The sequence below is a fragment of the Ammospiza nelsoni genome, chromosome 1 (genome assembly GCF_027579445.1).
Source record: "Ammospiza nelsoni isolate bAmmNel1 chromosome 1, bAmmNel1.pri, whole genome shotgun sequence".
NCBI classification, from domain to species: Eukaryota; Metazoa; Chordata; class Aves; order Passeriformes; family Passerellidae; genus Ammospiza; species Ammospiza nelsoni.
Genome location: NC_080633.1, coordinates 50,406,329 through 50,420,733, shown reverse-complemented (window position 1 = coordinate 50,420,733; position 14,405 = coordinate 50,406,329). Strand labels below are relative to the sequence as shown.

The window sequence follows — 14,405 nt, the reverse complement described above, 5'->3', positions numbered from 1 at the left end:
ATCTCAAGATGGATTTCTCATCTGTGTAAACGACAGTATTTCAATGAAATAATAAATTTTGCGTCTTTAGTGTGGGTAAATTTAGACTGTCATATAACGTGTATGTTTTATTTTCCTATTGCAGGTTATCCTCCTGGGAAACATCACTTTTTGTGCATAAAGAATATCTTGCTGAGTTGCTGCAACTGAGTTTAGAATGTTACTTGACTTGTGATTCTGATGGAGGAATAACAAGAGCTCAGGCTGCTGCACTGGAAGACTTTACAGGAAATACAAAATGTCATCGAATAGGAGTCAGAACCCGCATGGACTTAAACAGATTGGTCTTGACCAGATATGGGATGACCTAAGAGCTGGAATTCAACAGGTTTACACCAGACAAAGTATGGCAAAATCCAGATACATGGAACTCTACACGTATCCTAGTGCCTATGATAGCTAGTCCTTTCACTGCTGGTAGATTACAGATAGCTTTTTACTTTTTTAGACAGAAAATTGCTCCATAACTATTTCATTTAATGGCTTTTAAGAATGCATGGTTTTGTTTTGAAGATTGGCCCTTTCTATTTAATATTACTGGCAAATAGCAGGAACATTCTGTTATCTGGAAAACTGGCTTCCATAATTATTAAGGCTACCTCTGTATTTCAGGTTTGATTACTGTTATCTTTAATACAGCACATGTTTAAAGAGATTTTATTATTAGGTTGAATTTTGAGTCCACAATGCACACAAAGAAAACAGAAATTCCTTTTCGTTTTTCTGTTAGTCTCTGGCATTAGGCTTCAGGTCTTACTGATAATCATGTCCAGTTACCTGGAAGTTCTTCAATTGTCATTCTCTGTGTAATACTTCACTCTTGACTTGATTGTGTAATTTTCCAGCTGGAGTGAGAATGTCACCAGTGGATTTTGCTTTAATTCCTATCTTGCATTGGAGAGTTATTTTCCAGCATCTCTGGAAAGTACATTCTGGTTGTTGTTATAAGCTGCTGGAAGGGGGTTAACCTCCTTGTTCAAATGCACTGAGGTACTGTGTGGAAGATTGTAGGAAACTTGTTTCTGTCAGGTAGTGTATAAGGATTTTTTCAAACCAATATGTAGGAGAAATATGTCTCTTGTTGTATTACAGCTTAGGTGTTTGACTTTAGGACTTCATTTAGAAAGGAAATTCTTCTTTATTTCGCTTGTAAGGTGCCATGTAAATGGGTTCCATGACCTTTGTTTTGCATCTTTTGTTCTGCCTTGACTCTTGTAAGCTTGTATTTCTCAGTAAAGTCAGCACTGCTTAAAAAGGTGGTGGTCTACACACTTTGCTGTACATTTGATAGAAATGATAACTGAATACATTTCATATCATTTAGTTCTGCTGCTTTTCTCTATCAATATTTAGAGTTGGGTTTTTTTAATGAAGTTATTATTCTGAACTAATGTCTGTAGCTGTTGCTGGCACTGCTTTGGAATTGCAGCATGTAAAATTTTAGTCTGTAATAATTTTTTTGAAAGGACAGAGCTTTTATAAAAGAGGAGCTTGAAGGCTATAAACCAGTCAATTCTGTAGTTCCCTGGACTTTCTAAGGAGGTAGAAAATGTAGTCTTAGCATCAACGTGCAAGCTTTTCTATCTGTGCCTGCAGAATCCATGCTCCAGGCTGTGGTGGGAGAAGCCCTGAGCAGACTGCTGAGTGTTTCTAGGATACTTCTTTAAAAGCAGTGGGAAGATGAAATAACATTTGTATAGGGTCAGTACTTTTCCTAAGATTTAAAATTAGTGATTTCTTGCAGCACTAGGTTCAATGTTGGTTTTGACTCAGTGAAACAACTCTGTGACAGTTGAATGTCTGATGGAAATTTGACATGCAGTAGAAGCTCTGAGAGATTTCCTTCTGAGTGCCTTTAATATATTCTTGTTCAGGAGCTCTGTTAAGCAGGACAGCTGAAGACTAAGTACTGACTATAATGGTAATGGTTAAACATGGGCTTTTTTCCTCTCCTGATGTTCTCAAAGATGCTCAGAATGAAGCTGTAAGAAGGATATGCTCTCTATTAGTTACTCATTTCTTCCTTGCTTCTGCTTTGAGGAGTTGTTGGTACGAAAATAAGGACTGTTTATGTTAATTTCTTCAGTGAATTAATTTAGGGGGTAATTTTGGTGGTCAGCTTGGATTTTTGTACAAGTTTTTGCACATAATAGTTAGATAACTCACAATATTTGATACTGGTTAGGCTGTGTATTTAATCTCCTGTGAAGATAGCAATGCATTTCGCATTCTATACCAAGTACATGTGTTCAAAAGTTGTGCTTAAAAGATTACCCCCCGTTCAAAGCAGTAACTGTGACATATTTGCCCAGTCTTTGTGTACAGCAAGTCTTGTAGTCGGGTAGATGTTTATTTCAGGAAGCTTTGCTTATCAACCAGCTTAGTTTGGAAAGCAGAACAGCTGCAGTTGAGTTTCAGTTGCAGCTGTAATTGGTCTGAAGATCAGCTGTACCTACAAGAATGTCTTGATAATTGACAGTTTAGTCTTTCCTCATCCTCTTTTGTCCTCTTTCTCTTTCCCCATCCACCCCCCTTTTTTTTTTCTTGTCAGGATATTCCTCCTGAAGTGGATTTCATTTCATCCCTTTAATTTATAAGAGGGGAACTGTGCATATAAGCAAGTCCTATATCTGTCCTATATCCTATTCAGTCCTATATCTGCTATCAATTTTCAATCAAAATTGATTGGAGATGTAGAAGATTTTGTTGTGCCTTGGTCAAGTCCCTCTGGAAAATAATTAGAATAGTTATGCAATTCTAGCATTTCAGACCTCTGTCACACCTGCACTTGTTTTCTTTGTTCAGAGGGTCTCTTTGTGAAACAGTAAATTCATCTCTTGAGTACAGGCTGGAGCCTGTGCTTAAGGTGGGTTTTTTCCCCTTCATTTCAGTGGGAGCAGAAACATGATGATTATTCCAAGATTATTTTTAGATCTGAATATTGAAGAGGTGATGAAATTTTATTTTTCTGAATGGTGGTTACCAAATTCCTCATCCATACTTCTTGTCATTTAGATTTATTTGTGCTTTTAACTGCAAGGTACCTTTTTTTTTGTGAGATCAGATGATCATGTATTTCCTTCTTGTGCAGTTTGTTGCTTTGGTGTTTCATTTTTTTCCCCCCATGTGTGAGATTCTTGAAAATGAAATATAAATGTTTTTCTGTTCCTTACCTAGATATTATGTAATTTCTAGTACTGAAGAGCCTAGTTGTTCCTATAACAGTAATTAACATCATCTGACAACAGTATTACAAGCTAGCTCAGAATTACATGTCAAACATTGACTTTATGCCAAAAAGAGAAATAGCCAATAAAATTAACTCAATTTCTAGAAACAATAGACCTAAATATTGTGAGGGAAGGGCCTATTCACCCTGTTTTCCATTTAGTGATTATTAGTTTGGAGGCTGTGATCCACAGGACTTGCTTGTAAAAGTCAGTTTTTGGGGGTATGTGTATACAGAACATCTCCTGGTGGCATTTAGTCTGTTTGGAGGAAACTTCAGTTAGTCTGTAAGAGACTGTAGAGAGAGAACTGTATTTCTGTATAGCAAGTTTTGAGTTTCTGTTTTGAATTGTTGGTTGAAAACCTATTACTTGGTTTACTAGAATTATTCTTACTCAACTTATTTATAGTGCTGTAGGTCACTTGTCTTTATAGCCACCTCTTCTTAACTCCATTTGGCAGTGATAAAATATTCATACATCTTGTGCTATTTTCTTCTCTTTTGGCAGCAAGTGAAGTCCATTTTTCAAACTAATTGTATAGTGAGCCTGCAATTTATTTTCCTCAAACCTCATGGTATGAGAGAATGAATGGGAGTTTGCTGGACATTTGCATTGAAACTCAATGGAGAGAATGAAAGGGGTTTGTTCCTTTTCTTGTTTTATGTATCTTAAGAAGATTCTCAGGCCAGGTACTAAAATGACAGAAAACCTTGCTGCACTGTATCAAAGTAGTATAATTTTTCACAGTGACTTAGACAAAGAGCTGAGTAACTTTGCTATAATACTTACTTTTGTTCAGAAGCACACATCAACAATTTTCAGATAGCATTGGTGAATGGAAAGGTTAGTGGTGTGCTTCTCTCTAGTACGTGTGGACTCTTTGAAATGCCAAACATTTAACATAAACTCACGCTTTCACTGCCCTGATTTACAAAACATAACCTGAGAAGCGTTTTTAGGGATTCTTTTAAACAATCTACTTAATTTATGCCCATACAGAACAGATTAATCTTTTTGTCCAAATTTAATATTTAAAGAAAATTTGAGAAAAATAAGATGAGTTTAAAGAGTCCAGTTGTTATTAATTTACAACAGATGAGATTTATATCTGCATGAGGATATCTTAAAATGTTGTCATTGATGAGAAGAGTTCATAATACTGTGGAAGGTATGATGTGGTTGTTCAACTAAAATATAAGTTGCAATGTCCAGATTGCAGGGTTCAGATTGGCTTTCAAGGTCTTTCAATGTTACAGACATAAAATTACACTACTGATTTAAACAGGTTCCTAGATTACCTTTGAGTAGTTTATTGGCATCATTATCTTATAGGTCTTATGTGGAAATTTGAAGAAAATGACTGAATTTATTATGACTTAAAATTTGCTCAAGTCTTACACCAATAAATTGGATCTTAAAAATGTGTTTCTTATATTATTAGCCCTCATTTGTAAATATTTTCAAAATAATGAGTTGAAGTTTGTCAAGGATAGGTAAAGGCTATGCTGTTCTGTCACATTTCATTATTTTATGAAAAATCGTTGCTTATTTTGATTCAATTTTGTTCACTTATTTTAACAAAGCAGTGGGTACTGAATAACTATTGGACCAAATGTAAGTAATTGTATATCAGAAAAGGTTACTGTAATAATTTTATAAAATGGGATTTTTTTTCCTCACATATTAGCAACTGATATAGTAAAATACTGTTGAACATTAAATAAAGTGTAGTGTGCTTGCACTTCAAAAATACCAGATGACTCAGGATAATCTGTCTGTTCATAAAATAGAAAGTGTAAATATATTTAACTTTTTTTTCTCCCTGTGAGTAGATTCAGCACCAGTAATATATGTTGACCAAGAAAAAAGCAAAACCATTAAGCCCTTTTCCTGGCATCCTTTGCCAAGAGCTTTTGTAGTTGCTTCTATTGCAATCTTTTTTCCTTGTTGAATTCTTGTATTTTAGTAGGATTTTAGATCAGCAGATGCATATTAAAACTGTGAAAATATTTCATTTTCTAATCACATGAATCTGTTGTTACCAGGCAGCACGGTATGTTCTTGTTTTTTCTTTCTGCACAGATTATTATGCTCTTTCTATGCAGAACAGATACTGAGGTGTTAGGGCATGCACTTCTCATTTACATCTCAGATACTGTTCCGGTTTCTCTTAAGATTCAGTCACTCTAAGCCATCCTTTCACTTCAAGGTCAAATTGTCTAAGGTCACTTTGGATACATTGAGGCAGCCTCTTCTGTCTGCTAGTATTAGTCCTGCATATATTCAATATCCCGTTTCATAGGACTTCTCATGTTCCAGTTAGTGCTTGTGTGAAACACGAAGGCAGAAGTAAATGTATTTGTTGGCATGTTCAAAGGGTACATAATAGACCTTTTCTTGTGTGGAAAGGTACATATAATTGTATGCATTTGTGTGTATTTACAAAGATTGCATCTTCAGTTTGAAAGAAGGGCAGAATATGTTTATATTTGTGCAACCGTTCCCTTTCTTTATGCACTCTTCCACAATGACTGCTTGCTGTTCTACTTGCTTTTTATAGTAACCAATAATATTCTGTTCAGAACCACCCTCTGTCAATGCAAAGAAAGAAATTTAAAAGCAGCCTCAGTTATGGAGGTTCATACACTCCCTGGCATAAAAACTGTACACTTTGTTTTTGCATTTGGCTTTGAAATTTTGTGTTTTCCTTGTAACTCAGCGCTTCTCTGATGCACTTGAGTTTATGCTGTGGAGAGAGAAACAAGAAGTTATCTATTAGTCTTCAGATGGCTTTCGCTGAAAGTGTCTCTGATCTCAGACTTGTAGAAACCTGTTTGAGCTGAGTTATGCCTGGATTTTCATAGCAGCTGCATGGCTGATGCTGTAATAGCTTCTCAATGTCTTGCCTCAGTCCTTCCCTGAGTAAAATGGGTTGTCTAAAATGGAGTGATTTAGCTGAGAGTTGTATCAAATCTAAAGACTTAAATGTATCAATGTATCAAAATATATCAATTGAAACTTAATCACAAGTGGTAAATGTGTGGGGTTGGGTACAAGCTCTTAATTTTGTTAGCTTTCTCTGAATTGTGCTGTGAGGGTAACCCTTATTTACTGGATGATGAGCTGAATATAGATAAAATCTCTTTCTGATACCTCCCTGAAAAGAATGAAGATTTCTGGGGTGCTTGTTTGTACTGCTGCTCCTCACAAAGCTAAAGTGAGTGTTCAAAGCACTTGTTCTGAAAAGTGATTGGTTTTTTACAACCTTATAATTTCAAAAACTCATGTAAATTTCCTTCATCAGTTTGACTCACAAAACATTATATTCATGTAGGCATGTCTACTTCTCTTAGCTTCTCTCCTCTTATGTCTGGGGTAATCCAGCCTAAACTTCTGTATTTCAACAGGACTTGAATGGCTTTAATTTTGAAGAAAATATGTAAAGCTGTTCTTTAGTAAATATAATAAGCTGTGTTGTTTGTATTGGAAGTGGTTCTACAATAATACAAAGCTTCTGTAGCCATCCCTAGCAATTTTCCTGTCAGTGTTTGCAGTAGTTCTCTATCTGATGTTCTTACATGCCTTTGGTGTAATCTAGGAAAATACAGATTTTTTACAAAAGTGGAATTAATCTCTATTTAGTCCTTCAGGCCAGCTACTGAGCCTGAAATTAATTTCTGCTTAAGGTCTGGGAAATAGCAAATTTATGCCTAAAACTGATCTTTGTAATAAAGAGACTAGAAGTAATGAGAGAAATTGTGATTGGACAGTTGTTTGGCTTGTGTTATTGTGGGCATCTCTGTGCTGTAGTTTTCTGCTGTGTTCTGTTAATTCTGCTTCCCTTTCAGTTCCTTTAATTTTACATACCTGTCCCTCACACTTCTTCCAGTTATGTTAATTTTTCATAGCAAAATTAAAGAACTCTGAGGGTCTGGCTGTGCTGGTGAAAGATGAACCAGTTAGTACCTCAGCAGAATTATTTTCTTTTAAAAACTACAAGATTTATGCAAAACTGAATGATGTATACTCATCATTGTAGTGTCTGAGTGCTTTCTTGTTGTGTGTTGAATCACACAACTGATAATTTTTCTTATATAATTTTGGTTTGCAGTTGCTTTCAGAGTATAAAACCTGTATGGATTATTTTGGTACTTTTTGAGAGGAGAGGGTAGATTAGAATTGACCATGGCATGCTCTAGCTTGTGTTTTGTTGGTATACTTGCTCAAAAAATGTATGCAGTGCTGCTGAAAGAGCCTGTTTCACTTCCCCAGTGTGGGCACAGAAGTTCAGATCTGCTCACCAAAGGGTCTGGGGCGAGGGACCACCACTGGCTGTGGTGTTGGTTCCTTCCCCAGTCCTCATGACTGCCTGCCTGCATGAGCCCCCATGCTGCTGGAAACCAGGTGGCAAGGAAGCCCTGCAGCTGGGTTGTGTGTCAGGACCCTTTCCTCCAGTGGAAGTGATCTGGTACAAGGCCTTAAATCCATTAGGGTGTGGCAGCACGGGATTTTTTTTTCCTGTTGCCTATCTTTAGAAACCGAGCCAAGGCTGTCAAAAGTAGTGTAAATTATATTGGTGACAGAGGTGGTAAAATTAATTTGTCTTTGGCTATATTTTGTTTTGAAGCCTTTTGGAGGAGAATAAAGTTCTGAAAAAGATTTTTCATCTTGCAACAACACAATGCTGAATTATTTTATAAACTTTCTTGCAGTTTTCTACCTCAAATTTATTTTAGACAACTAAATTAAATTTCTCCTTCACTGTATGGAAGATGAGGAGGTTAGAGGAAATTGATGTTGATCTCTTCCTCCTGTAGGTGGTTTGTCTGCTGGGCCAAATCTGAAGTTTAGCAGCCTGAAGCTTGAGGATCAGCACAGCTTCACTCTGGTTCAAAATTTTCTGTTGATGAATTAAGTTCTCTGCTTGTTATGGTATGCAAATTGCCATACAGAATAGTGCAAACACCCCCAAAAATGTTTCCTGGTAGCTGTTTGCGTATGTATGTACCTTCCAGCCCACCATGCATTGAGGGATTTATTTTGCTTTCTGCAGCTAGGAATTCTTTTCATAGCATTCCCCTTGTGATTCTCAGATGGACTGTCATACACTTTGCTGTAAGCAGCACAAATGTGATTTTGTTTTGAATATGTCAGTCTTTCTGTCAGTTGCTGGCTCTAGCAGATGGGGGGACAGATTGTAAACAAAGTGTGAGAGAGCATGCTTTATGTAGAATATGTCAAAGAGTTACACTTGCAAACTAACTTCAGTTTGACTTGTGTGGAACAATGAAACTAGAGCACTTCAACAGTGCTGTCTTGGACCCTTTGGCTAGCAAATCTCAAGCCAGAATAAAAGGTAAAGATGAGCATTACTGGAATTACTTTTGTTGCAGCTCTGAGGTGGTTACTGTCAGACATGGACAAAAGGTCTCAGTCTCTGTGTTTACTTTACAATGAATCCTGGGTTTAATAGTAAAATATATAGGGTAAGAAAAAGGCTTATGTCTTCTAATCTTGGCCTTTTATTTTTTTGAAGGCTGTTTTGATTGTTTGTAGAGATGAATAAAATGTTTTTGTCAGGCAGTACTCTCAAAACTACAAGAATTACCCTTCATCTGGACAGTCTTCCTATTTTCAGGCTTGCTGAAAGCCATTTGGGATAAGAGAGGGGAAGGAGACGACAGGACTGTCAAGGGGGTATTTATGAATCAGCCCTAATTTCCTAGTATCAGGAGAGGTTTTCCATAAACAATTTAGAGAAATTTATGTATTAGCTATTTTAAAATTAACCTGTCGGGTAAACCTGCTTTTCTTGTTTGTGGCAAGAAAGTAAGTTGCATATCTAGACGAAAATGGTTGTGCTGTGTCTTGTTGTTCACTTGAACAGAGAATTCTAAAATCAAAGTGTAGATAGTAAAAGTAGCAGCAGTGCCAGGGAATTTGACCAAACAAATGATTAGAAGGTGGAAGAAATCATTAATGTCCAGGAAATTAGTGGCTGATAGAGATAAGAGGCTGATTAAAAGTTCAATTGCTTCAATTCAATACAAATGAAGTCTTTATGTTGTTGGTTGACATAGTGAGAAATTTACTTAGTTGGCATCTGGATGAGGTAACAGGTAAGAAATAAACATACACTGTATATTTTCAAAAAGGGTTAATCTTAGGCAAAGAGCATTACTTCTTTGCACAGAATGCAATGACTTTCTAAACAAGCATGTAAATATAGACTGTGAGCATGCTTTCCATACAGTTTGATGTGAAGACCCTGAGCTTTGTTCCTGGTGGCATGCAGGATACTCTGATCATTAAACCCAGTTTAAGGGTGTGTTTTGTCTATGAAATGTTTTATGAAATTATTGCAAGGAAGTTAACTGGATATTTGGAGACAATTCTTGAGCTTTACCACTTAGAAGCAAATCTGTTTATAATGACTATAATGCATCATATATTTGTGGTTTATCATTTTCTTGATATTTATTTATGCTGATGTCTTGCCATTTTATTGTGCTGGGCTTTGTGAAGGGAAAGATAAAAGTCAAGTCTCTGCAACATATGAATTTCCTAGTTCATGGTGTGCTATGGAGAAAACCTGTCTAGTGGTTAAAGCTGGGTGGTGGTGGGGTCACCATTCCTGGATGTGGTATTGGGTTGCCATGGTTTAGTTGAGGTGTTAGGACATGGGTAGGACTGGATCTTTTCCAACCTAGTGAAAACACAAAGCCAAATTAAACATTCTGGATTGGTTAATACAGTGTTTTCTAACAAGGATGTGACTCAAAAGCCTGTCCTTGGACTGGCAGTAGAAGAGTGAGTGCTCAGTAGCGTCATTCCTTTTGGCTGATTGTTGTTTGTGTGAGTCACTAGGGTGATTTTTATTGTCAGATCTGAGTTCTCATTGAGTTCAGGTGGTACTTAGCTGGTTTATTTTGCTTGCTTGTAGAATGCAGCTTCTTTAAGGATGCCTTCTTATTTGAAGTGTTTGGGACAATATGACTTCCACTTACTACTTTGGAAGAATCCTGAATATTTGAGTTTTTTAGATCAGAGAACAGAATGTGTTCTTGAAATTTTACATTAACAGTTACAAGAAGTCTGCCAGACTGTAGTAGTATAAGAGGAAAAAATATTGCTGCCACTTGCTAGGGTCATCTTCTGCATCTCTGATACCTGGCTTAAAGATGTAAAGAGCAGACTTCCTACCCTGGGACAATTCTCAGACTTTTCAGATAGACAGCAGTGAAGTTGCAACAAGAACTCTAAAGGTAATGAAGAGACTTCAGGGACTTGGGATGACTGGTTAAGAGATCAGAAGCTGAAGTAGTTTTCACATCTTTCTCTTTCTAGTTCCAAGAAATGATGAAGGAATAAACAGGAAGAGCTGGCAGATCAATACTTGGCTCTGAGCCTGGTGTCAGTGGCAATTTTATTTTTTTTTTAAACAACCTAGTGCTGGGTTTATATGACATCAGACCTGCTGGTGACAGACATTGTACACCTGTCTCAAAAAGGGAAACGTATCTTTGCAGGTACCAGAGTTACCAGGTCTTCTATAGAGAGGTTTGAAAAGGAAAAGGGATAAAACAGGGAGGCAGCACGCCAGTGTTTGAGGGATGGTATGCTAGTGAGGTCCTTCAGTCTGATATCTCAGTGGAGGTAAGCAATGGAGATCTGCGTGGCGGCAAGGAAAAAAGGTACCCTGTGTTAGAAACCACAGAATCACCTGGTCACATAGGAATTAGGGCTTCTAGCCAAAAAAAAAGATGGTGGGATCAACAGCCCAACCAAGTGCATTTGTATGAATGCATGCAGCAAGGCAGCAAGCAGGCAGCCAGTCACAAGCCTTCTTTCCAAGGGCTGGGGCCAGTTCTGTTCAGCAGTGCCTGAGACAAGGGGATCAAGTGCACCCTCAGTGGTTTGGCAAGGCACACAGACTTGGCTGAGGGTGCTGATCTGCTGGAGCGTGTGGGGCATCTGCTCTGCAAGGGTGCCCAAAGAGGCAGGACCAGTGAGCTGAGGCCCGAGGTACGAGGTTCAGCAAAGCCAAGTGCTGGGTCCTGCACTTCAGCCACAACCCAGGCAGTGCTGCAGCTTGGGGGAAGAGTGGCTGCAAAGCTGCCCCATGGAAAAGGACCTGGGGGTGCTGCTCTACCAGCTGTGAACATGAGCCAGCATGCACCCAGGTGGCCAAAAAGGCCAATGGCATCCTGGCCTGTATCAGCAATAGTGTGGCCAGCAGCACCAGGGCAGTGATGGTCCTGCTATACTTAGCACCTCGAATCCAGTGTCCAGTTCTGGGCTTCTCCCAACTGGAAGGACATTGAGGGGCTGGAGTGCCTTCGGAGAAGGGCAACAGAGCTGGGGGAGGGTCTGGAACTCAAGGCTGATGAGGAGTGGCTGAGGGAGCTGGGGTTGTTTAGCCTGGAGAAAAGGAGGCTCGGAGGGACCTCGTTGCTCTCTACAACTACCTGCAAGGAGGCTGTAGCAAGGTGAGGGTCATGCCCTTCACACATGTAATAAGCAACAGAACAAGAGGAAATGGCCCTAAGTTGCATCAGAGGAGATGTAGATTGGATATTAGGAAAACTTTCTTTACTGTAAGTGTTGTCCTGCATTGGAATGATGTGCCCAGATAGGTGGTGGAATCAGTGTCTCTGGAGGTATATAAAGACCCTTAGGGTGATTAGGGAAAAGGCTTAGTGGTGGACTTGGTGGTGCTATATTAATGGTTGGACTCAGAAGTCTTTTCTGATCTAAACAATTCTATAACTGGTTTTACACTAAAATTTTGGGATTAGCTTGTAGCCTATAATTGGATTTTAGTTACTCTCATCTTATGGTGTGCATTTAAATGTGTGTGTCTCACCATTACTGTTTTCCAGGTTCGTCCTGTATGCCAATCTTAAGTGGCCAAATCTTTTATAGAGACTAGTATTTGAAAGAATGCAAAAGTATTCTCTTGTGTTTTCAACTACTGAGTGTTGCTTGAGGCTAGTATTGAAATTGCTTTCAGTTCAAATGAAAGCTTATGTATTTATAGAAGACCAATATAGTAGATCAAATAAATTCCATTTAAATAATCTTATCAGCAAATTCCACTGCTTTGTTTTCTTGATGGTCTTGTTAAGTAAGCGCTAAATTAATTTAATGTTGGGATCAGTACTTGCAGTGCTCTCAGTCTGACAGAATTTTTCTGCAGATAATTCTGCTGAAAATTACTTAATTTTCTTAGCTGTGATTTGATTTGATGTAGGCTAGTGCATCTTGTAATGCATTATGTTTAAGTAATTCACAGTTTTATAAATAATAGCTTATTAAAATTAGCATTGTTTTTTAATTTTATTTTTAATCTTATGGTGGCAAATGTATTCCTTAACTTTCCTGTCAGTCATGTTTATAACTACTGTACCAGTGTACACCAATCTAATCAAGCACGGGGAGCTGGAGTACCTCCTTCTAAATCAAAAAAGGGCCAGACACCTGGAGGTGCTCAGTTTGTTGGCTTGGAATTGTACAAACGGCTAAAAGAATTTCTGAAGAACTACTTGACTAATCTCCTTAAGGTAAGATGGGGTATGAGATCGATCTGCACTTGTAGTAACATTAACTGGGGTGAGAAGAAAAGCTATATCAATAAGACTAGAGGTGTATGCAGCCACTGGAAGTAAACTGAATTATCTTAAAAGGTGCTTTTGTCTCCGTAGCCATTAGGATGTTTTGTTGGCCTTACCTCAGACATAGATCAGTCCCTAAGCTTGCACCTGTGAGCTGCTTTTCCTCTTCAAGCCAAAACAACATTCCTGTGTTTTATGGAAGTAATGTTACATGACATCTGAAGCTGTCCTGCACTTGAACAAGAATAGCTAGGCTTTCCAAGCAATTAACCAGCATATTAGGAATGCTGAAAAAATGGGTGCGTGTCATGTTGAAAATGCGTGATGGTAGCCTTTATTTTAGTTTAATAAATAAACTACTAATAGAGCTGGATGTTGTCTTGCATCCAGAGGGACACGGGTGTCTTCTGGAGCTTCATCTGTGCTATGCATTTTTTTCCCAGCCTTTTAATTTCAAAATCTCATACTGGCTTTGTGCTTTACTAATGTAGAACTAAATGTATTAGCAGTGTGTTTCCTGTAAATACATTGCATGGTGTGGGTTTATTACAGAGTCAGTTTGTATACCCTGATATGTCTTGGTGGTAGCTTAAAATGACACAACAGTACTGACAAACTTGTCATTTCAGGATGGTGAAGATTTGATGGATGAGAGTGTGCTGAAATTCTACACTCAACAGTGGGAAGATTATAGGTTTTCAAGCAAAGTATTGAATGGGATATGTGCCTACCTCAATCGACATTGGGTTCGTCGTGAGTGTGATGAAGGTCGTAAAGGAATATATGAAATTTATTCAGTAAGTAGCTTTTTGAACTGAGTGATTTGTCCATTCCATCTGCCATGTTTGCATTATCATTCTATAGATCACTCCTTGAATCTTGTAGGAGGTTCATAGACATTCTGTAGAAGTGGACAAAGTGGCATTCTCCCTTCTTTCCCTACTCCTACCTCAGTATATTTGTAAAAATTCCAATGTCTGCGTCTGTGAGATGTTTGATCTGCCTTGTATTATTTTTATGTTTAATCTGCCTGTATGTATTGGAACTTCAGCAATAGACTGTTGAGGGTTGTCTGAATGCTTGAAATGTCTGAATTTGCTGCTTGGTGTTATCTGTGTGCCTCAGCATGGCCTTGTCATCCCACTTAAAATTCAGCTAAGCTTTTCAAACACCAAATGAAGCAGTAAATAATATTTTTTTTCTGTATTCAAGACATTTCTACAAATTTTTTTTCATCCAAGCTGCTAAGATTCAGACAACATTTGGTTTGTAGTGTAAGTTATTTTGGTGCAGTTCTGAAAGATTGATATGTGATCTTGATAATTTTTTTGCAGTGTGAAGTAATATAAATAAGAACTTAACAGTACTTCTGTATCCCAGATAACTAAAAGATTTTTTTTTAAATATAGGATAATTATTGTCCTTACTGGTAAAGCAATAGGAAAGTGCTGTTCTATTTTCCTGCTTCACTTCGTAATTCTGCATATGGTAGAAAAACAGTTGATATCCTTACTTCCTTTCC

At 37.8% G+C, this 14,405-nt stretch overlaps 1 protein-coding gene across 2 annotated transcripts in view; it reads left to right on the top strand.

Moving 5' to 3' along the window:
• The window catches only part of CUL1 (cullin 1), a 52,121-nt gene that overhangs the window by 14,879 nt on the left and 22,837 nt on the right, over positions 1-14,405 (top strand). For both annotated transcript variants that reach the window (XM_059479888.1, XM_059479896.1), the window contains 3 exons: positions 125-417; positions 12,658-12,832; positions 13,513-13,680. In XM_059479888.1, the coding sequence (XP_059335871.1) occupies positions 278-417; positions 12,658-12,832; positions 13,513-13,680 (483 nt within the window). In that variant the 5' untranslated portion in view covers positions 125-277. Of the gene's footprint in view, positions 1-124; positions 418-12,657; positions 12,833-13,512; positions 13,681-14,405 lie in introns of those variants that run through there.